Below are 22,572 nucleotides of genomic sequence, written 5' to 3' on the forward strand. Positions count from 1 at the left end.
TTGTCGGGGGTCGGTGTCCAGTTTGTGTTGAAGGGCGGCTATGTTTACAACGTCTCGGTCCTCACCCAAGACGACCGGGGTCGTTGGTCTGGGTTCTAAAAAGGTTGTTTGGCGCCACGGTCGTCCAAGTATTTGCACCCTTTTGGTTTCCCGTTCGAATGCTCGGTCGCGCCGCTCTGCATCGGCTTGTGCAACCGGATCGGGCTTGTCCAACATGTTCGGAAGTCTAATGGCTGGCGAGAATTTTGCCAGCGACGGTGTCCTTTCAGGCCATGCGAACGTTTGCGTTTTCGGGTGGATCCAAACATCCTGTTCAACTAGCCAATCCTGCCCAATAAACATATCATGTCCACTTTCCGTCACGTAAAACATTTGGTTGCTGAACCGGCGTCCATCGATTTCCAAGGTCGCTTTTAGTTTGTGCGTAATGCGTCCTGCGTCCTGTTTGCGGTAATCCGACAAAAGTAGCGGGGTTTTTAACCTTTGAAGCCGGGCTCCTAGCCGTTCTGCGGCTTGTTCAGCGATTGCTGGGCTGATCAAAAGAGAAATGTCTGCTCCGGTGTCACAAAGAGCTTTAACTGATAGTGCTACGCCATTAACCTGTATCTGAGTTCGAATGATGAAAGATTTAGGTCGTGGGTTACTACCAATCTGAGCTATCGTAGACATCTGGACCACCGAGGAGGCTTGCGGCGGTCTCACTCTTTTCCCGATTCGTCTGTGGTTTCCGAATCTAAGCTACTCGTTTGTTGCTTCGGCTTCACTGCTTTGACATCCCTTATTCTCTCTTTTTCGGGACAATCTTTGGAATTATGGCCACCCCTTCCGCACATGAAACAGGTGTTGGCATCCCAATGCGCCTTTTTCTCCTCATAAGTCAGTGAGCGACCGGCCTTAGCCATCGTGATTGGTTCCGTTCTATCCCCTTGATAATCTTTGGGCTTGTAGCGCGAACGGACTTTCGTCGAAGCTGTTTTCTGCCTGCTCCGGGTCTCGTTCTTCGTGCTGGTCTTGTCGGTGCTCTCTCGGTCTTTGCGCCTTTCTTGTGCCAGTTGGTTGCTGTAGACGGATTTGGTAACGTACTGGCAAAACGTCTCGTAGTCTATGTCGATGTTCTCACTATCGTGCAGCAGACGGTGATCGAGGTCGGCGGGTATACATCCCCACAAGGTTTGCTTCCAGTCTTCTTCCCGAACCTTTGCTTGCTGGGCTAGTGAATTAAACGTGGCAATAAACTCGTGGATATCTTGGCCCTTGCCTAGCTCAAACTCGTGTTTCTTAAGGGCTTCTCTGGCAGCTATGGACTGGTTGGGGTCGTGGTACATGGATTCTAGGATTTGGATCATTTCGGCTGCTGATGAAAAGGGGCGTGTAACTGAAACGTAACGAGTAATCATTGCTTTCTCGGCTTTGTCCTCGAGCAAATTCATCAGGTAACGCATCCGACTTTTCTCAGTCCTAAAAATGGCGACATCTTCTTCGAATTTGTCGGCCACCTTTATCAGCCAGCTATCAAATTGCGTCTTGTCTCCTGCGAACTTTGGGGGTGAATCGGCTCTGGCTTTTGCTTTGTCATTGTAAGCAGGGTTGATGCCGCCTGTTCCTTGGAACTCGGTAAAGGCTGGCCAAGCGGCCATCCCTTTTGCTTTGAAACTCGTTCCGCCGAATGCACTTTCCACTGATGGCTCTCGGTGCCTTAATTCTCTGTAGGGCCTGGGGCTGGGTGTGTCGTTTCTCAACGCGTTTCTTAGCCTAAGTATTTCCGCTTCTAGCCTAGCGATCTCGCTGGCTGGGTCGTTTGCGTCGCCCATCATTCTGGGGTTGTTTTCTTGTGCGTTCACGTTGAGCTCCGGGGACCGCGAAGAAGATGCAACTTCGATTTCGTCCTCGACACTGGACTTGGTGCCTGGGCGAAAGTCTGTTTCGCTTTCTGATCGGGTCGGGTCGTCGATGGGGCGGTCTGTTTGCTCCGTCTGGTTCGTAATCAATCTTTGTGATTTCCTGCTCGCAGGTGGATGGTCCTTCAGCCTGGGCATAGGTCGGATCGGTCGTGGTCGGGGACTGGAATTGCCGTTCCTGTCGAACTCCGGTCGGGTCGGGTCTGTCGGGTGCGGATTTATTTTCGTCGCTCGCCAGCGGCGTAAAGATAAGTTGTTGCGCCTTATTTGTTAATCGCTAGGCCAGCGATTCTTTAGAGAGTAGAATTGTGTCACGGCCAGGGTAAGCATAGCACGGAAGCTAGTCTATTGGCGCCTATCGACGAAGATTCTACTCTGAGCAGAGGAAAGGAAACAAACAAAGTTCTAAGCTTGACGCGACGTAGATAAAGGTATCACCCTGGTGAGTCGTTGGTCAGGGGTCAGGGTTAGGGTCTGGTCATCTCATGTTCTAAATGTCACAGTAAAAAAAGGAAGGAATAAAGACGAAAAAAATTCGAATGGAGGAAAAGTTGGAAAATAAAAAGGACCAGGACAATAACGCGGGAAAAGTACAAAGGGCAAAAACCGTAATTATTACGGGAAAGGAATTATACCAATAAATAAACGAATTTATACCGCCCAAAATAAAAAAAAGTAAACCGCGATAAACACCCGCAAACGGCAAGTACGATAAAAAAACCGCGATATTACCGCAACCAAAAGTAAAAAAATAGAACCTAACCACGGCCCTATACCGCCCAAAATAAAAGGAAGGTAAACCGCGATAAATACCCGTAAACGGTAAATACGATAAAAAAACCGCGATATTACCGTAATTAAAAATAGGAGGGCAAAACCCGACCACGGCCCTATACCGCCCAAAGTGAAAGGAAGGTAAATTACGATAAACACCCGCAAACGGTAAATATAATAAAAAAACCGCGATATCACCGCAACCAAAAACAGGAAGGTAAAACCCGATTACGGCCTTATACCGCCCAAAATTAGGAAAAAACGAACCACGATAACCACCCGTAAACGGAACCGGGGATAAAAGGCCCGCGATATAACCGCGGCCGAAAATAGGAGGGTAAAACCCGATTACGGGCTTACACCGCCCGGAATAATGGACGGGTAGGTTATATTAGGATACGCGCCCGCTAGATTACCCCTATACCTCCAAATGGGGACCATACCCGATAAGGGACGGGCGAATGCGGGCTATATTATAAATTCGTGCCTAAGGCACGTATTACGTAATAAAATATAAAAGCGGGTTAGGGATAATATATATAAAGGGAAGGATATTACCACGACCCGGACATACACCTTTTCCTCCCTTTTTCCCCAGCGTTAGTAATAATACCAATAAGGATATTCAACGGTCTCAAGGCCGTTGGCTTACCCTATAATATTGCGAGCAAATTAGCCAAAAAAAAGGACGACCTAAAAAAGCACCACCTATTATTCCCAGAAATTAAATATCGACCAGGATTCGAAACTATACCATTAAACGAGTTTATAAAAAAAACGATTAATATATATTACAAATTAAAATGTATAAATAAAGCAATTTACCGACCGAATATTGCGTAAAAACATTTACTTTATCCAATAAACAAAAGTTTACAAAACTTATTGGGAAAAACGAATCCCAAACAAAATTGGAATCCGGAGAAAATAATTCCAAAAACATTTTAGGAAAAATTTCGGCCGATCGTCGTCGCTTTTCCTATTTTACCTCCTTACGTTCCACCCGATCCAATTCCTCCAAATCGTCGATTCCGCGAAATATAATTCGCATTATTTTTTCGAACCACACTTTTTTTTATCTTCGCAAACGAAAAAATTTTAACTGTTTTTTTTAAATCCTTTGCTGCTCCGCCAAAATATACTTTTCCAAAACCTCCATTTTAACATTAAATTTTAAATATTACCGATCAAAATTGCGCAATTAAATATTTGAAATACCTAATATATCGCAACCAAAACGGTTAACACAAAAATATTCGATATAACGAAAAAAACTTTGCGGTAAAACGGCGCAGCGTATTATACCGCGAAATTCATAATAAAAACAAAAAAACATAACCACAAAAAAAGAAAAAAAAACGCAAAAAAAGCGTGGCGACGTTTTGTCGACGAACGACCAAATTTCGATTTTATTACGCGATTAAATATAACGCAACGAAATTAGCAAAAAAAAATATATATATAATCCGAAACTAGGATTAGGGAAATACGAATTACTTAAAGGCCAAATGGATTTAGCCAAAAAAAAGGAGATTTAATATTATGACCAAATAATTGGGCCGATACCAGGGAGGCCCGGCGGGGTTACACCCCTCCTAACGATATTCGACCAAAAAAACACCGACCGGTAAAAAATAAAAATTATATAAAAACCAATTACGTAATAGCACGTAATTATTAAAGGGTAATTTCGGTTGATTTGTAAAACCTCGATTAAAAACTACAAATTAAACAAATTAGGAAAGATTACGTTCGGAATATAATTTATATAAAATACGTTTATTATTATGTAAATAAATTCGATTTTAGGATTGTTTAACAGTAATTAAATTTTAGTTAATTTTAATATTTATTTGAAAACGATTACAATTTCACCCCAGTTATTGAAAATCCCAGTTACCCAGTCGAAACGCTCAGTTGCTTCAGCCCACTGTACTTTACCCTAAAAACAAATTACCCGATACCTTAATCGTAATAATATTATAATTATACCATTTTTTGTGCCATTATAGTGTGTATACATTATATATACCCGCTACAATCGGCAAAATGCGAGAAATTAACCTTATATTAATAAAATAATTATTAGCGATCTTGCAACATTAGGTATATTATTAATAATACCGTTATAAACGGCGAAATGCGACAAAATGTCCTCAGACTAGAACGAGCGCGATCTTTTCGGTCAATGTAATTGGTCGAAAAGCTATGTGGCTGAAAGGTACATGGAGCGCTCGGTCCCCACTGCGAAGCAGGGGGGTTTAGCCTGAGCACTGAGACTAGCGAATTCTCTAACCAATAGGTACATCGGCGCCCTCCAAGTTTCCTCTTCGTTATCGATCCAACCACAGAGAAACGACTCCCGCTTTTGAGATAAGATCTGATACTTTTGGTGGGCTTGTTGCCGGGTAGTCCCTCCGTTAACGCGTCGTTTTAACGTGGATCGCGATACTGACCAACGCCTGGCGGCCTCCGCCTTAGGTACGCCCGTTCGCACCAATTTCACGGCCTCAGATAGTCGATACTCTAGATCCGAAGACATCACGGCGATTTTGCGGCTTCAAAATACGTTGTTGTTGGTATATTCACGCGTTGTTTGTTTGTTGTTGTGTTGGATTGAGCTACTTTGCATACAACAAATTTGCTGGGGTACGTGCTGACCACTTCAGGGCCCTGACCACTTCAGGAACGCCCAGTCTAATCTTTGCATGGACCTACAGATACATTGCAAAACCGCAATTGAGCCACGCTCAATTGTGGAGCTCTGGCCTTCAGGGATGAACCCTGAGACTATACAAAAGGTTGTCTTTGGATACACAATCTCCATGATACGCATAGCATTTTGGACAATTCATCATAGGATAGGGATTCAGAAATGACAGAAGAGCCTGATTCCTATGTATTATTCCGTGCAAGGCCCCATGATGCGATTTTCCTCCTGGCCAATTCTCCAGTTAAAAATTCCCGCCTGTCTTCATGGACTTGATCTTCAAATAGCATACCTCATCCATTTCAGCATACATAAAATTCCGATCTTTTTTACGACCAAAGAACAGGTTCGGAGCAGACCAGACCAGACCAGGTGGGGTTAAACTCCTCCTGAGACAAGGCCTAAAAAAAGCAGAACACCTGCTGGCGGAACAAAAGGCTCATGCGAGAGCCATATCGAATGAAATTAGGTGGCGCCTGGACCGCCAAAACAACGGAGGTATGCTAGCTGTGCAACCATATAGTAAGTACAGCAGCCAACTTAGTATATCTACCCTGGGATACGATTAATATTATACCCGAAAATATCTACATAAAAGCACGTTTGATAGTACATTTAAAGTTTAGCTTCAGACTGTTTGGCAGCTGTCAAGCTTCGTTGTTTTTAGGTTATTTCTTAGCATTGATTAGGATTTTACCTCACTAATAAAGCCTGTGTAGTATGGACGCTCAGTTCTTTGAACCCATGTTGCACTGACCATTAGGAACAAGCTACCGGAAGTTTTCATCGTAACAGCTTCCAACGTGAAGTTCATGGGAGCTGACACCCGACATCTCCCCATCTTGTTGCTCCCGTCTTCAATTTGAGTCCGGACTCCGGTATGTGCCAAGGTGCTATCCTATTGCCTGCCAAGGCTGAAATTCCATCATCTTCTTGGCGATGAAGCATGACGTGTACCTACGCTGTACCTATCCTTGCCTATGGAATATTCCTGAGAAAAGTCTATTTGGCCAAGCCCTTGGTTTTGCCTCCAATATCGGACGGCGAAGCACATGTCCTCAATATGGATGCCAAGGCCAAGACCACCGACATCGGAAATTTCATTCAGTGGGTCTTCCATCATCCTGCATTCGCAAAGCATAAAACCCCGACTTTCATCCAGTATACGATGTGACGTAGTAATAAGAAGCTATCACCATGAAGCCGTTTTTTTGATCGTGGCCAGATATGTAGTGCTTATCACATAGGAGTGTGCATAGAAAAGAACAAGAGAAAAAAAAAAAGAAAAAGGAAAAGGAAAAAACAAAGAACGCCATCTGACGAGTCAAAGATATGACCACTCAGGGACCGAGATCGCATGCAGGCATCCGATGGCGTTGGTCGGCGCAGGGTTGGCGCGGGAATGGCAGCGGAACATCTGCCGAGGGCACCATTTAAGGATAATAAGTCGGATTCGGGGCTGCTGCGATAGAAGGCTTGTTATATACCTCAAATACAGGGAAGCTCCCCGAACAATAACTTGACATGTTATAGTGGGTTGAAACACTTATTTTGCCCATTCCAATCCAGAAATACTAGATAGTTTCCCGCTTTTATCTCGCTTCCGTTTAAACCTTGGTGTTGAAACAGAGACGAAGTTCGGGCAGATACTTCACGGCGGAGGAGTGAAGGACGAACCGGGAAAAGCACGCCGTCTCGGTATGCCAAATCTCATAAGTCATAACATACCAGCTGACAATCTTAGCCACGTGCGACTTGACTTTGATTCAGGTTTAGCAAGGTCTGCTTGTTTGCTATGCGTTGGGAATTCGGGTGCTGTCAATTAAGCTTTATCCATCACCATGCCCATTTCAGCTGAGGCTATACCGAGGAACCCCGGAAGATGACTGCGCGAATCAGGAACCTTCGCTAGAAAGTGCCTGAACATGGATTAGCCTAAAATTCAGCTTGGACGAGTATTCCCAACCCAAGCGGCCAACCATCTGATAAACCGGCACAATGGCTTGTATCAGTCCCAGCCTACCTAACTTGGGTTGGCTCCCGAGAGCGATGCGGCCCGCTGTTCATGCGACTGGGTGAAGCAGCTCTTGGAGCAGCAGCACGATATCCATCCATATAAGATATGGAAACCTGAGCCCAAAAGCTGCTGGAGAGGTGCATGAACGTTATAGCCTAATTAAGTTCCTAATGGTAAGTCCTTATTGCACTGGTTTGCACCATTAGTTAATTGTTATTGCAAAGAACCGGGCTCCAGGCGAGACAACTCAAACGAACATGCGTGATTCGACGAACCTATTCGTTGCAGCTGGTCTGCTCCTATCACTCACCAATGCTCTCCCGGCCTCCTCCATACATCGTGCAGAGGCCGTTCTCGAAACTAGGCAAAATCGGAACAGTGCCAACACACAGGTGCGGGAACACCCCAGCCCCACGCCAGCATCACTCAGTGGGAAGTATCCCTTGTTGAGTTGGACATTCAACTAACAACCAACCAACCCGACAAGTAGAGTGCCGCGGGTCCCTGCGCTGACATGACGGTGGTCTTTGCCCGCGGAACTACAGAGAGAGGCAACGTCGGGACCGTCGTGGGTCCCCCCCTCCTCGACGCCATCAGGCAGGCGTCCAATGGTCTCACCGTCAACATGCAGGGGGTGGATTATGCTGCCGACGTACGGGGTTTCATGCAGGGGGGTGATCCGCGGGGCAGCGCGAGAATGTGCGTCCCTTTTTTCAGCTACCCTTTCTGGTGAAAACAAGACCACTGACACGAGACCAAACAACCAAAAATATGATTTAAAAAAAACAGGGCAAGCATCGTAAAAGCCCTGGCATCTGATTGTCCCGAAACGGGTATCATTATTTCGGGCTACTCCCAAGGCGCGCAGCTGATGCACAACGCGGCAGACCAGCTCGACCCCGTCTCCGCCTCGCATGTCATGGCGGCGGTTGCGTTCGGCGACCCGCTGAACGGGAAAGGGGTGACCGGAGTGGACCCGTCCCGGACGCTTGTGATATGCCACGACCGCGACAACATCTGCGAAGGTGGCACCCAGGTCCGCCAGGCACACCTCACCTATGGACAAGACGTAGGGAAGGCCGCCAGCTTCATCGTCCAGGCGGCGGCCGCCGGCCAGGGTGCCGATCAGGGTGTAGGGGAGGGCGCAGGTGCTGGTCAGAGTGGAGTGGAGGGTGGTGGTGCCGGCCAGGGTGAAGAAGAGGGTGCCGCTGTTGGCCAGGGTGGAGGGCAGGGTGTCGGTGCCGGTGCCGGTGCCGGTGCCGGTGCCCATCAGAACTAATACATGCCCTAGGGAGAATGGAGTTCGTATATTAATCTGCCAGGTGGTTGTGACTTTGATATCACATTGCAATTTGCAAACCCCGAAGTGATATTGGGGACAATTTCACCACTGTAGAGGTTGACAAGTGCTGGCACTTGTCAAAGTTTGCCTTAACCCGGTGATGATAACATCAACTAACTTAAGCATGATGAGCTCGTTTTCTTGCACAAAAACCTTGCTGTTAGTCGCATCTATGAATTTCAATGTAAGAAAGCAAGTGACCACTGACCAGGAAGTACAAGTCCAGTGGGGCTGCCAAGGCGGTGCTCCTATAATCTCTGCTGATCAAAACATGCCACAATGTTTGTCTCAAGGGCTATCCATAACAAATCAGTCTTGCATTGCCGCAAAATCGTTGAAATCTTATGCTGCTGAGCTGTGGACAGACTGACCCTATTTGTGTATTGGCTGCGGAAATTGTGGCTTAAAAAGATATATGAGCAGTGAGCTAGCTCTTGATCCAGCGTTACACAATAGCTGAAGAACTTTTTTGAGTTGGCAAGCTTTTGAAATATGCCGCTCGTTGATTGTTGACCATTCCTTCAAGTATGACAATGGTTCAGAATCATCGGGGACTATGCTGTTCTATTGCTATTTGCGACTAGACAGACTAATGTATTCGGAACGACTTGTGCCCAGAAATTAAAATTGACAAACAAAAACATATGAGCTCTCAGGGCACAGCCACGAATTCCCGATTTCGCCTGGCCTTTCTTTATTCCAAGTCCCTGCTCGTCTAACAAATTATACGTTTCTTTTTGTCGTGGAATCCCCTTTTGAAAACCCATTTCAATGATACATACCTCATGTTACAATGTCCATCGAAATAAACAGTAACACCATTGACGTGTGTCTTATCATTTACGCTACCAGCGTAATGCTCTGAGAAAACCAGACAAATTTTTCCGTCAATCACTTTACGTTGGTAGATGGTAAAAGGACAGTCATTTCCGCAGGGCGTTCCGTAGGGCGCATTTGCGTATTCGATATCTCCGGCGAAAACTAATGGGGAAAAAGCCAGCGAGGCGATACTAAATGTGAGTAAGTTTTGGATTTGCATTTTGTTATTCGATTTTCGTTTTTTTGCTTTTTGTTTGTTTTATTTCCTGCCAAATTTTATGAGAAGAAAGTTGTGTTGTAGAATTCCACGTAAAGTTGGTGGGTAATATCAATAAAAAAATGGTCGAAGATACAGCCCAACGGTTCAAGTGGGCGCAAAGAAATTGAAATATAAAGAAATCTAAATTACAGGTATGGCGAAGTTTTTTAATCCTGGAAACTTTGGACCAGGATATTATTGCCCAAAATTTTAAGGCGTTGTTTCTGTTCGTCGGGTTCACCGAACCGTACTGTAGAAATTTTGAAAGATCTAAATATAAAAAGACCTGGTTTCATTTTACTAGCTAAAAATATGATTTTGAAATACATGGTTTGACAAAGAAGGTTTGTAGATAAATAAAGATAATCAGAATTTGCCTGGTACAAATTAATAACGGCCAAGGATGTGGTCACTTCACACCCACCGCGAAGTAATTGCTTTGAACTTGTGAAATTAGTGGTGCAGAGTATTCTCCATGCGCACCGTTGATACAAGTCCTCAGACAAAGAATCATCTGCAATCTCGCACAAAGACAAACAAGTGGCAGCTATTGTAAGATGACCATAAAAACAAGGCTCTCAGGCCTACAATTTGAAAGTCAAGTGACGTGAGATGAACAGTTCCGGTTGCTGGAATGGAAGAACCCTTAGTCTTACTGTCTTCTTCCAGATTTCGGGACGAGTGGGGGAAGCAAGCGACCACATAAAAAAATAGCCCCCCCTTGAAAGGTTGGAGAAGGAATTTTTGCTGATATAAAAAGTTTGGATGGAACAATGCGACAAACAAGTGAATTCAAATTAACTTCAGTCAAAAAAGCCAAAGAGCAGAGTGCTTGACATCACGTGTAATAGTGGAACCGTCGCGGGTGCTTCCAATTCTCCGACGCGTGATTGGTTGCAACTCTGTGATGATGACAGGTGGAAGGTGGACCAACTGCCGCATCACTGCTTTCCTTAGCCTATCTGTGCCTCTATCCCCTTCCAACCAACCGCACAACCTGACCAGGATCCGAGTTCAGTCGACTTTTGTAACACCACCCGAAGTATCTCCAGCTGTTGGAGACTGGAGTAAACCTGGATCACCATCCTTCTTCTTGTCCAAGGCGCATGTGAGTGCCGAACCCGACAAGCCGGCACCATGCGCGGCCTCAAGTACCTGCTGCTGGCCAGCGGTGGTGTAGGCCTCTGCGCCGCCCGCCATGCTTTCAGCATCCACGAAGACATGCTTTCGCATCCACAGGTTGGCAGCCCAACACCACAATCCACAACATATCGTGTCATACCCTACTGACTTTGCATCCGCCGGTTGCTTCAGTTTGAGATAGTCTTCTCCGAAACCTTTATCCGCGAATCCGATGCCCTCGCCCTGATAGAAAGTGCTGGCAAAAACCCCCAACAAGCTCACGCGACCACACAATCCTCGTCCTTCACCTCTACCGACACATCAAAAACCACCACACCACCGACTAATCACAACGATGGCGATGACGACCAGCCTGTACTCTCGGAAACCTATGAGGTCATCAATGTCCCGCCGGCCCGCTACTTCTGCGCCATCCCCGTTCTTGCGCCCCTACCCGCCCTGAACCAGACGGCCATCGATCTTGCCAAAGCTGAGGAGCTCCGCGAGATGACGGATGCCACTTCCCATGGCTGGGAGCTGCTTAACAACCTCAACGGCCAATGCTTATACTATACCGCCGGGTACTGGAGCTACAGCTTCTGCTACAACCGCAACGTCGTCCAATACCACGCCCTCCCGCCTGGGACCAGGAGCGGCCCTCCCGTCCGCGACGAGCGCGAACCGGAGTATGTTCTCGGCCGAGCCCTCCCGCAGACGGCACATGGTCAGCAAACAGGCAAGAGCCTGGGCGACAGGGACCAAGGCAAGGAGCAGGCCGTGCTGAAACAAGATGACAAAGGCGTGTCCAAAAATGCCGCGCAGCCCAACTCGGAGCTGGTCATTAAAGGCGACCAGCGCTACCTCGTTCAGCGCCTCGACAGCGGCACGATCTGCGACCTGACGGGCCGCCCGCGCACCATCGAGATCCAATACCATTGCGCCCTGGGGACCACGGTCGATCGCATCGGCTGGATCAAGGAGGTGACAACTTGCTCGTACCTGATGATGGTGCAGACGCCACGCCTGTGCGAGGACGTCGCCTTCCTCCCGCCCAAGCCGACCCGCGCCCACCCGATCAGCTGCCGGCAGATCGTATCTTCAGAGGACGAGATCAAGAGCTGGCAGAGCCAGAAGACGCTCGACGCCAGGCTCCGCCTCACTGGGGCCGAGTCCCAGTGGCAACTCGGCGGCCAGCAGCAGCAACAGCACCAACAGGAAGCCAACGGACAACACAAGAAGCACCAAAAGCAGCAACAGCGCTCGTTCACGGGCGTCAACATTGGCGGCGTCGTCATCGGCAGCCGCAACGTGCTCGGCCGCCTCGAAGACGGCCAGCCGGTGCCCAACCTGACACCGCCGCGCAAGGCCGGGTCGATGTTTCAGAATGGCGCCCGGGCGGGGGCGGCGCAGCCCATCGTGGAGCTGCTGGCGCTCGCCAAGTCCAAGGCCGAGGGCGGTCAGATCGAGGTCGTGTCTGACGAGGACCTACTGCAGCTTGAGCTGGACCCCGTCCAGGTGGAGGAGCTGCGCGAGGCCTTGATCAAGCTGGCGGGCGACAAAGGTTGGAAACTCGAGATACTGGAGCACCTCAACGACGTGGCCGAGTTCCGGGGTGTGGTCCAGGATCCGCACAACCCGGACAACGACGTATACTACAACGGCGGGGAGGCCAATGCGCCCCCCATCATGGACGGGACGGACAGGAAGGCCTACGGGAACACTGCCGATGATGATAGGCGGGCGGTCGGGAACAGGGACAAGGACAAGGGTGGCAAGGCCGCCGGGCCTGGAAGGAAAGCGCAGAAGAAAGATGATGACAAGGAGGATGGTCGGGATACGACTGATGCCGGAAGTGAGGAAAGGTTCTTTAAGGATGAGTTGTGATTTTTTACAACAGTGATGCATCCTGCTTTATTTGGAATACGAATGTCACGATTTTACTCATGCAGTTCGCTCACTTTGGCTGTTGCTATCACGATCAAGCCATCTGTATATCTCTTGTTTTGGAAACAGTTCTCGCTGATCACGATGGTTAACTCGGTTGTTCCATTCTGTCCCCCGGATCTCAAGCTGTGGCGTCTGAAAACGCGAGAAAAAAAAAAAAAAAAAAAAAAATCATAACAATCAGTTGAGAAAGCGGGCAACTCGTATTTTGTCAGTGGGCAAAACGGTGAAACGGGAGCGCCTGAACTGAGTAGGAAATGACCAGAAGGACAAACTCGAAATGCTTGTCTGGTGAAGCTCACCCCTGTTGATTTGGGTGTCTCGCACAGAGTTGCACTGATAAACGCAAGCAGGCCCAGGTGCTGGGCGGCAAAAGCGGCGCTCGCCTGGCCAAAATCCCGGGCTAGCGCTCTCCACCCTGGTCAGATAGGCTTGGTATGGCACCAGCACTTGTAATGGCTGGGGATTTGGAGCGTTCCGATTTTAGTGGGCAACCTGACAGGCCAGGCGCCCGCCTGGGCAACGGAAGAAAAGCTTGGCCGAGCGTTGAGGGATCGTGGAACGGCGAGTGCCGGCGCAGTTTCAGGGCTTCTTGCGCCACCCATCATCACGAACAAATGCCCTGACAGTCCTCTCAGGATTCCAGCGTCCACAAGCTTATCCTTTCTATGTCGCGGCGGTGCCCAAGCGTGAAATTCTTTGCTCATGCGAGCACTTTGTGCTGTTGAGAATTTCTACACGTTTCTGTACGTCAGAGATTATTGTCCAAAGCGCTCTGTTTGGACTTTCTGGAGAAATCCTAGGGCTCAATCTTGTCTCGGTGCAGCTGGCGCGATTAACGAAAAATCGCATATACGAAGGGGGCCGGAGATGTATTCTTTTGTCCTAGCGACTGGCAATCGCTGCTTACTTTATGATCCGGATGAATTGGTAAATTGACTGGAAGTCGCCAATTGGAGATCGAATTTTTCCCACAGCCTACGGGTCTCGATCGGCAAGGAGGCTATGGAGGGGGCTTAATAGGTGCCGTAGTAGGTAATAACTATAATCTGGACTTGATTATCAAGATGTACATGTCAAGGTTCCCCGAGACGGATACACGGCGTATAGAGAACACCTCGGTCAATCGGCGCTTAGCAGCTGACAAAGAAAATCGACAGCAGTTGCATCCATCGACGCCAAACAGCAATAAAAAAGACTAAGACTAGCGCGATCACTAGGGCCTTGGAGAACACATGGGAGCTCATCTTGAGGAAGAACATGGAGGGCAGGGGGAGCACTGGAGCTCAACGGGCAGGCTAATGCAGGCACTTTGGTAAAAATAAGCATCCTATCACCAACGGCCTAAGCTGTAAACATTATCCGAAGGCTCAAGAGCTGCGCCCATGCGTCGCCAAGCTGTCATCCGGTGGCTGTATGCCGGCCTATTTCCCAGCCTTGTGCAGGACGTCGTATGTAGAAGGAAACAACTTCGGCGTATCCAATTGAATATATATAGAGAAGTGCAAGTCTCTCAACTCTACACATTTCTGATATCCTCTTCATCGCAACAATCATCAGCACATTCGGTTACCTTCTATTCGCTCTTATTCCCTTTTATTCACTTCTACTTTTCCATTTGTTCCTTTCTCTCGCTACTAGATAGCCTGCCTACTTTTCAACCTAATTAACTTCCATCTTCTTTCAGCAACCCACCAAACCCCCAACTCGCCAACATGCGCTTCGAGACCCTCGCCGTTCTTACCCTCGCTAGCCTGGCCACCGCCAACCGCAAGCCCAACCCCTGGGATCCTCTTGACGTCCGTTCCCTCAAGAAGTGCCAGGCTGGCTGCATCCAGAGCACCCTCCCCAAGCTCGGCGACGGCAAATTCGTCATCCTCCAGACTCCCAACGAGTACTTTTGCGCCTCCCCGGACCTCAAGGAGTGGCTGCGTGACGAGGTCTTTCCCTGCGGTGTCACCGCGTGCGGCCGCAAGGTCAAGCTTTATGCCAAGCGTAAGCATACACAATTCCCTTCAACCCCCCACCCCCAAAACAAAACTTGTTTGGCACGGCCGGGGCGAAACTGACACTGCTTCTTTTTTGTTTTCTCCACAGGCGGCATGAAGTGGCTGCGCAACACCTGCCCCAACCTCACCTTCACCGAGGCCGAGTTCTCCCAGCCCGCTGGCCAGCCTGCTGGTGGTGCCTCTGCTGGCACTCCTGCCGAGCAGCCCGGTGCCGAGCACTCTGGACAGCCCGCTGCCGAACCTGCCGGCGCCGAGGATCCCGAGGCCGGAGATGAGAGTCACGACGACAACGATAACTAGGTGTCAAAGCTCGCAGGGAGATGGTCAATCACAGCTGGCCGCAACGGTGTCTGGCGGCTTCTTAGCGCCAGGGTAATAGTGGTATATGGTGAATTTCTTTTCTCTCAGGGGCAAGCTCACTGCCAGCAGCTCCAGACTTGTTAATATTTCTTTTCCTTTCTTTTTATTTTTTTTTATTTTTTTGTCTTAGACTAGACTTTTACAGCCCCACCCTTAAACAGCCCCTAAACAATAATTTGATATTATTACTAGACTAAACTCAACTCTCCTAAACACCCCCCTCTGTCGCATTTGTACCCTTGGAATATGGAATCGAGCCTCAGCCTGGAACATCGCATCCTGGACTGTAGCTTCAGCCGGGGCTCTATGCAGGGTTGCAAAATGTAAGCAGCGCGTTCTCGACTCAACCTACTCGCCCCTTCCATACTCAGCCAAGGGTTCGACTCATCCAGAAAACATAATCAGTAATTTTTGTCTCCTTGCCAACGCTCACGTCTTCTGTCCGGGAACACTGAAGTTTTTCATAACCGTTGAGTAAGGTGGTCTGTCACGTTGAATGAGAACCCCTAGACTTATCACCCAACCGCTGCAACCAGTAATTGCGCCCTTTTTTATGAGCCCTGTTCAGCACAAGCTATCGCGGCTAATGTAACCCAAAATGCTTCCCAATCCAGGCCACTCAGCCCTGCACCATGCCGCGGGATTTCTGATTACTCCATGCCGAACATGGCTTTCGAGAACACTGCTCCCCAACCAGCCATGTGTTTTCTCCGAATTTAATCAGCACCATCGCTGACGGCTCCCGTGTTCGAACTTCGATGAGATTGTTTATCCAGCAACATACAATCTTTTGTTTCCGCAGGCGTAGATTTTGGATACGGCCCAAGCTTGTCCTTAGCCCATCAAGCCTCATCAGTTCACTCCTCACCAATGACATGGCTAAGATATTCCAAGTTTGACCTTTGAGAGCCTTTGGCGAGCCATGATTAAGCGACAGGTTTTTGATGGCAAGCCGCGGAAACTATGAAAAGTCCGAACTAGTAAATAAAAGATTGGTTTCATGCTATCGAATTGTAACGCGGTTTTATGTTTTTTTCCTGGGAATGAAAAAGATGAAAAATTCCAAGAAGTATATCAATAAATGTATCACCCCCTCGATTGCCCTTATTGGCCTCTGCCCGGCACTCGGCGAACCCTCCCCCCATCTGCGGCCCTTGTGCAAGGTCGGGCTATATGCATTTTCTGGGTTTGGACGGCCTCAAACACTGCGGCCCAAGGCGCAAAATACCCCAAGAGCCATACCATAAGTATGTGCACGAGTTCATCTTCAATTTGTACTTTACATATTGACTAATGGGCCTGCTGGATGATTGTCTCGCAGTGGCTGTTCATCTACAAACTCGCACATAAAACCTAGAAAGTCAAATTTACTAGAGAACTAGTGCGAAGATTACTGATCACTACATTTGTAGTACAGTCACTGTGCTCAAGTCATTCCTCATGACGAAGCTGAACCTGAAAGTATCATTCAACCTAGCCACGGCCAATCTTCCAGTCTAATAACTAGATAAAACTTGTAATAATGACCCAGTACTGAAGGATGACAAATCTAAACTGAACTTCTGTGCGATTTATTTGAAGTTGTAACGCCTGTGAACGAAGAGAGGAGAAACAAAATAGAAAAAACAACAACAAAAGAGGACAAGTAAATCCACTGCCCCTTCTCGGCCCTCAGTTTCTCTCAGGACATGGAAAGGCGAGCTGGACTGCTCGCCCTTTGTCGCAGTATTGTCGGCCTGATTCATTCGCGGTAAGAAAAAGCGGCGAAGCACCAGTTCAAACACGTACCGAGATCCACGAGCGCTGCTTGCGGAGACTGCAGGAGAAAGCCAGCAAACCCGAACGTATAACAACGTCCGCAACAATCTCTGTATTGTTCCCCGTTTCGGCGCTCAAGGCTGTGCGGAGAGTAAAGAGGGAATAAAACCAAGGAATAGACGCACAGTAGGAAAGAGGGGTTGGATGATGGACGTAAGATCGCGAGAATGATGTAGAAAACACAAGTGTTGTATAAATTTGGAAACATTCGCAACAAGCTATGCAATGTTGTAATTTTTTCTCACAAAGTGTTTAAATTAAAGATGTTTTTGTCACTCGGAATTCCCTCGATGCATAATGGGCACTGTACTTCAATTTGGGTATTCAAGCCATTCACAATACCAACCCATACGCATTGAACCTATAGTTTTATGCGTATATATATTGATTACGTATCCCGTTTCGAACGCAAATCCCTACTCTTTTGTAATATAAATATCCTTTATGATTCAGTCATCCATATTCTTTCCCAAACAGGACCAGGACGCGCCGTTTTCTGGGATTGTGTTCTGCTTTATTTGCTAATACTAACATATTGATTTGATGCCTGGAGTCACAGCGCACATTGCATGATTGCAAAAGCCCACTCGAGTTAAATGTTATTTTATACAAAAATTTTAAAAGACCAGTCTAAAGGATTGACCCTCAAGCAGGCATAAAAATCATGCTACATATCTTCCTAGGCACCTTATTTGGGAGAGTTTTATATTGCCACCCCTTGTATGCAGGGTTAGGCGACTTCCGGGTCCCAAATCCCCCTGTCCGCAGCTCAGATATCTCGACACATAGTCCTGGAATTCGGGGAGAATACAGAGGTCCGCATAGGGGCGTGAATATAAGAGGTCATGAGCAGCAACAAGATCCGGAGCGAGCCCTGTAAATTTCTATCGCCAGACTAAAATAAAATGTTGAGCTTGCTTTGCAAAAATTACGGTTACGGTCCTTGCTAGCGAAATGGGCTTCTCCAGCTGTAAGTGTCGAAAAAAAGGAAAAAAGAATCCTCGCTTGAACAGCGTAATTACTGACTCTAGCTGTCTGAAATTATCAAAAGGTACAATCGACGGAGATTAATATCGACCTTTTTGCACTTTTGGGTACCCGGCCAATATATAACCAAGTTTTCAACCATCGGCCAGGCGTTCAATTTATATGCAAAAATAAAAGCAAAAAATAAGTCTTAAAATATTAGTATTCGGTATTTTCTTACACTTACTTGCATTTATAATAACCTTTAGTTCTCGATATACATTTTTTACAAACTTTCAACGGACTTTCTTTCTTCAATGCTCCCAAATTTTAGTAACTGCACGTATTAGGACCAATTTTACTTTAGTTATATGGGTTTTATTTTTAATTCAGGGAAAGGTTTATATTTTCAAGACATAGTTTCCGTACATTCTTGAAAACATTTGAATGAACGTTATAAACACGTTAGCAAATTATTTTAATACCCGCTTTTTTAAATTTATTTTCCAACCAAATTTGCATTTTAAGAGCCGAAAAACACGGACTGTAAAGAGAATACTTGCCGAAGACACGCCGGGTAATTATAATATATTTATTGAAGGTGGTTGGAATAACAGGCGCCGTGAAAAAAGTGGTGTCTTGGAACGTGAAAAACGAAGCGCCGTCGAAGTTAATGTCCCCCCACTGTACACTCAATGGGGTCTAGGGAGCTCACCTGGTCTGGTATCTGACTCAGGAGAGGAAGGGATTGCGGGCTAGACCTCTGAAGCTTCTTCCATTTGTCGTCTCCTGCGAGTGACTTCGCCCAGCTGTCCACCGGATTATTATTCTTTTTATCGTTTCCTTGACGGAAAAATTCAAGGTTTATTCACCCAGCACCTCCCACTTCCTGGTCCCGCTACAGAATATTAGCTCGGGTCAGTCCAAGCACTGCCTCCCACTTTTGATCATACCGAGCCCCAAGTTGAGTCCACCACTCCTTAGCATGCGAGAGTTTAGCCTGCAAACTCCTGATGACCCGGCAGCCAAAGCCCTGAGTCCCTGACATCAGCCCTATAGATGACAACCCTGAGGGTCTTTAACAAAATGCGAACTATGATCTGCGTATAATAACCGAGCCTCCAATCTTTGTTGGAGTAGATGTCTACTAGATGGAATATGAGGAGAGTACGAGTTGGTCACGTGTTGCAGTCGCTCAAAATATCAAGGAATTTTGACTAGAATATATCCGACGATTCGTACGCAATTGCGATATATACCGCAGGATAAAACCATCGAAACGACGCAAATAAAAGCTATTATAACCCCTACCAATACCGGACAGGTTTTGGAAACAAATTTCCATCGATTTTATAACGGACCTCCCAAACAATAATACGGACGCGCCGCGTTATATAATGGTTATAATTAATAAGTTTTCCAAATATATCCAATTAAAAGCGATAAATTCGATAAAAACCGAAACTTGCGCCGCAAAATTCGTTTCCATTTGGTGGCGGTTTAAAGGCTTTTTTAACGCGATTATATCGGACCGGGGGTCGGATTGGGTAAAAGGTTTTTAATCGGAATTATACCGACAAATAGGAATTTTACAATTATTATCGACGTTTTACCACTTAAAAACGGACGGGGGTATAAAACGGATTAATTAGGAAATGCAATATTATTTAAAGGTTTTCGTGGTATTCGACCAAATAAATTGGCCCGGATATTTACCCGCCGTTTAATTAGCGTTAAATAATAAAAATTCGTTAATTACGGGGATTAATCCTAATAAATTATTATTAAAATGCGAGGTAAACGCGGTCCCGGTAATATAGGTAAACGGACGACCGGGTTCCACGCCCAAAGGTCGCGCGAATTTGTTTTTATAACATTTTAAAAACGGTATAAACGTAGCCCACGCCGTTATAATTTATATATAGCAACGCCAAAAAAAAACGCGAATAAAATACGGAAACCGGCGGACCGTTTCAAAATAGGGGATAAAATTTTTCTTAATTTACGGAATGTTAAAATTAATCGCCCGAATAAAAACTTCAATTTCGTGGCGAATAAATATACGGTTATAACGATTTTTACATTTTTAATAATTACGTTAAACGTCCCGAAAAAAATTTACCCCATTTTTTACGTGGAATTAATCGAAAAAACCGCGGACGACCTATTACCGTCCCAAATTCGTACCGATATTAAACCCGGCCCGTTATTAATTTTATCCGATTTAAATAACGAAACCGCGGAAAAATGGGTAATAAAGGAAATCCTGGCCGCGAAAAACGCAATAAAGAAAAAACATAAACGCAAAATTTTAATAAAATGGAAAAAATACGACGAACTTACGTGGGAGGATTTGGTAACGGTGGAAAATATACGGGCATTAAACGAATTCGAAACAAAATAGGGGTCGGCCCAAATAAATAATAACCCAATATTGAAACGACGTTAATAATTAAATATTTAACCGAATTAAAGATTTATTATAATTAATTAAAAGGTCGATAATTCCCCGGGAAAAAAACGACGCGGTAAACCCAAAATAAATATTAATTTAACCAAACGCACGGTAAAAAAAACATGTAAAATTAAACTTTTTACCGGGGCGAAATATAATAAAAATAAACCGACGATTATATAAACCGCGCCCATTTTTAGGGCGACGTAACCGTATCCCACCCATTTAATTTTTAAATTAAATTAACGTATATAAAACGAAATAATAATTTTACGCGGCGATAAAATATTAATTAAAAACCGAATTATACGTTTCCGATTTACTATCCAAATTTCCTTTTTTTTATTTTTTTCCTTTATTTTAACGTCCTCCTTTTTTATTTTATTATTTTCCGCGTCGTTTTAAAAACCGGGAATTCCTATTATTTAACGAATTGGTTAATTTCCCGCAATAGGGCGGTATAACGTCGGGCAATATTTTCGATTAAAAAGAATTTACGACGGGATTTTCCAAAAAAACGGGTTTTTACCTATATTACGACCAAAAATACAAAAACGCGACGAAATAGGGGTACGGGAACGCGAGGAACCAAATATATACCGAATTAGGGTACGAGTAAAACGAAGTGCAACGGGGTAACGCGAAAAAGGAATTTCGAAACGTCGACGGGGCGTGGTAATAATAGGGGCGAAAAAACGTGGGGAATGCGCGGGGCGAAATTGGCGCACAGGAACGGCGGGGGAAAAGGTTAAAACGGTAATTAAAATAGCGAAAACATTATTATTTCGGCGCGCCTTTTGCAAATTTTTCTATAACGCGACGTATTACGTTCCTAAAAAATTTAAAAATTAATAATATTATCGAAATAATTATATATTAAAGGAGTTAAACGTATTTCCAAATAAGTCAAACCGCGTACGAAAATTTGTACCAATTAACGGTTACGATTACCGCCGCTACGAAAAGGGGTATTGGATATAATAGTAAAAATAATGGTTTTAATAAAGGTCGTCGCGGCCCCGGAATTGGCCATTTTATTTTATACGTCCTAATAAACGCGGATTTAATTGGTATACGCGGTAAAAAAATTTCGAAATAGCACGGTATTTTTGCCAGGGATTTTTTTACCATCCACGACGGTGTTTTTAATTAAAGGTTGGACGATATAACGATTATTATAAATCGTGGTTTTTAATTTTCGTAAACGGTGGCGGAGGATAAGCTTAAAAGCGTAGGCGGCCTCGCTATAATAATAATACGATTTTTTAATATCGTAATATCGCTGGTAATTAATACCGTCGGGGGTAGGGCCATATTCCCAAACCTTATTAGTTTTCAACGTTTTTATACAAAAGACGTAAAAAATAAATATATTTTCCGGAACGGTATATTCGTCGTTATTTAAATTACCCTGGAATTCCGCGGTACCGATAACGCGACGAAAACATTGCGAATATAAATTAACGATATTACCCAATCGGTATTTAATCGACACGATTTACAAAAAGGCGACCGTTATTATTGTGCGACGAAGGTAATTAACCATTACGGTGGGGAGGCCGGTTATTTCCACTACCGGTATTAATTTGTCCAAACGCTATTTATAACGCGATTAAAAAAATAAAAACCCGGGATATAATAACGACGAACTAATAACGATAAATAACGATACGAATAATAAATAGGAACGAACAGGAAACGAAAATAGACGAAATAAAAATAATATAAATAAAAAATAAGGTAATGGGAAAACGGGAAAAAATTGATAAAATAGCAAAAAAAGGAGGAAATAGGGACGAAAAAAATTCGAATGGAGGAAAAGTTGGAAAATAAAAAGGATTAGGACGATAACGCGGGAAAAATGCGAAAAACAAAAACCGTAACCATTACGGGAAAGGAATTATACTAATAAATAAACGAATTTATACCGCCCAAAATAAAAGGAAGGTAAACCGCGACAAACACCCGTAAACGGCAGGTACGATAAAAAAACCGCGATACCACCGTAATTAAAGGTAGGAGGGCAAAACCCGACCACGGCTTTACACCGCCCAAAGTAAAAAAAAGGTAAACCGCGAT

General features: G+C 45.6%; 3 protein-coding genes across 3 annotated transcripts; all 3 read left to right on the forward strand.

Moving 5' to 3' along the window:
* Window positions 1–7,656: 7,656 nt before the first annotated feature.
* Window positions 7,657–8,678, forward strand: PpBr36_10455 (uncharacterized protein; the record flags this gene model as incomplete). Its single annotated transcript, XM_029897566.1, has 3 exons — window positions 7,657–7,791; window positions 7,890–8,098; window positions 8,189–8,678. The coding sequence occupies 3 exons, from the start codon at window positions 7,657–7,659 to the stop codon at window positions 8,676–8,678; spliced, it is 834 nt and encodes a 277-aa protein (XP_029744093.1).
* A 2,278-nt stretch (window positions 8,679–10,956) lies between these two features.
* Window positions 10,957–12,825, forward strand: PpBr36_10456 (uncharacterized protein; the record flags this gene model as incomplete). Its single annotated transcript, XM_029897567.1, has 2 exons — window positions 10,957–11,058; window positions 11,134–12,825. 2 exons carry the CDS (start codon window positions 10,957–10,959, stop codon window positions 12,823–12,825), a joined length of 1,794 nt encoding a protein of 597 aa, XP_029744094.1.
* A 1,775-nt stretch (window positions 12,826–14,600) lies between these two features.
* On the forward strand, window positions 14,601–15,194 carry PpBr36_10457 (uncharacterized protein; the record flags this gene model as incomplete). The annotated part of the gene is made up of 2 exons (XM_029897568.1): window positions 14,601–14,880; window positions 14,983–15,194. 2 exons carry the CDS (start codon window positions 14,601–14,603, stop codon window positions 15,192–15,194), a joined length of 492 nt encoding a protein of 163 aa, XP_029743907.1.
* Window positions 15,195–22,572: the final 7,378 nt, after the last annotated feature.

The sequence above is a fragment of the Pyricularia pennisetigena genome (assembly GCF_004337985.1).
Source record: "Pyricularia pennisetigena strain Br36 chromosome Unknown Pyricularia_pennisetigena_Br36_Scf_10, whole genome shotgun sequence".
Classification (NCBI taxonomy): domain Eukaryota; kingdom Fungi; phylum Ascomycota; class Sordariomycetes; order Magnaporthales; family Pyriculariaceae; genus Pyricularia; species Pyricularia pennisetigena.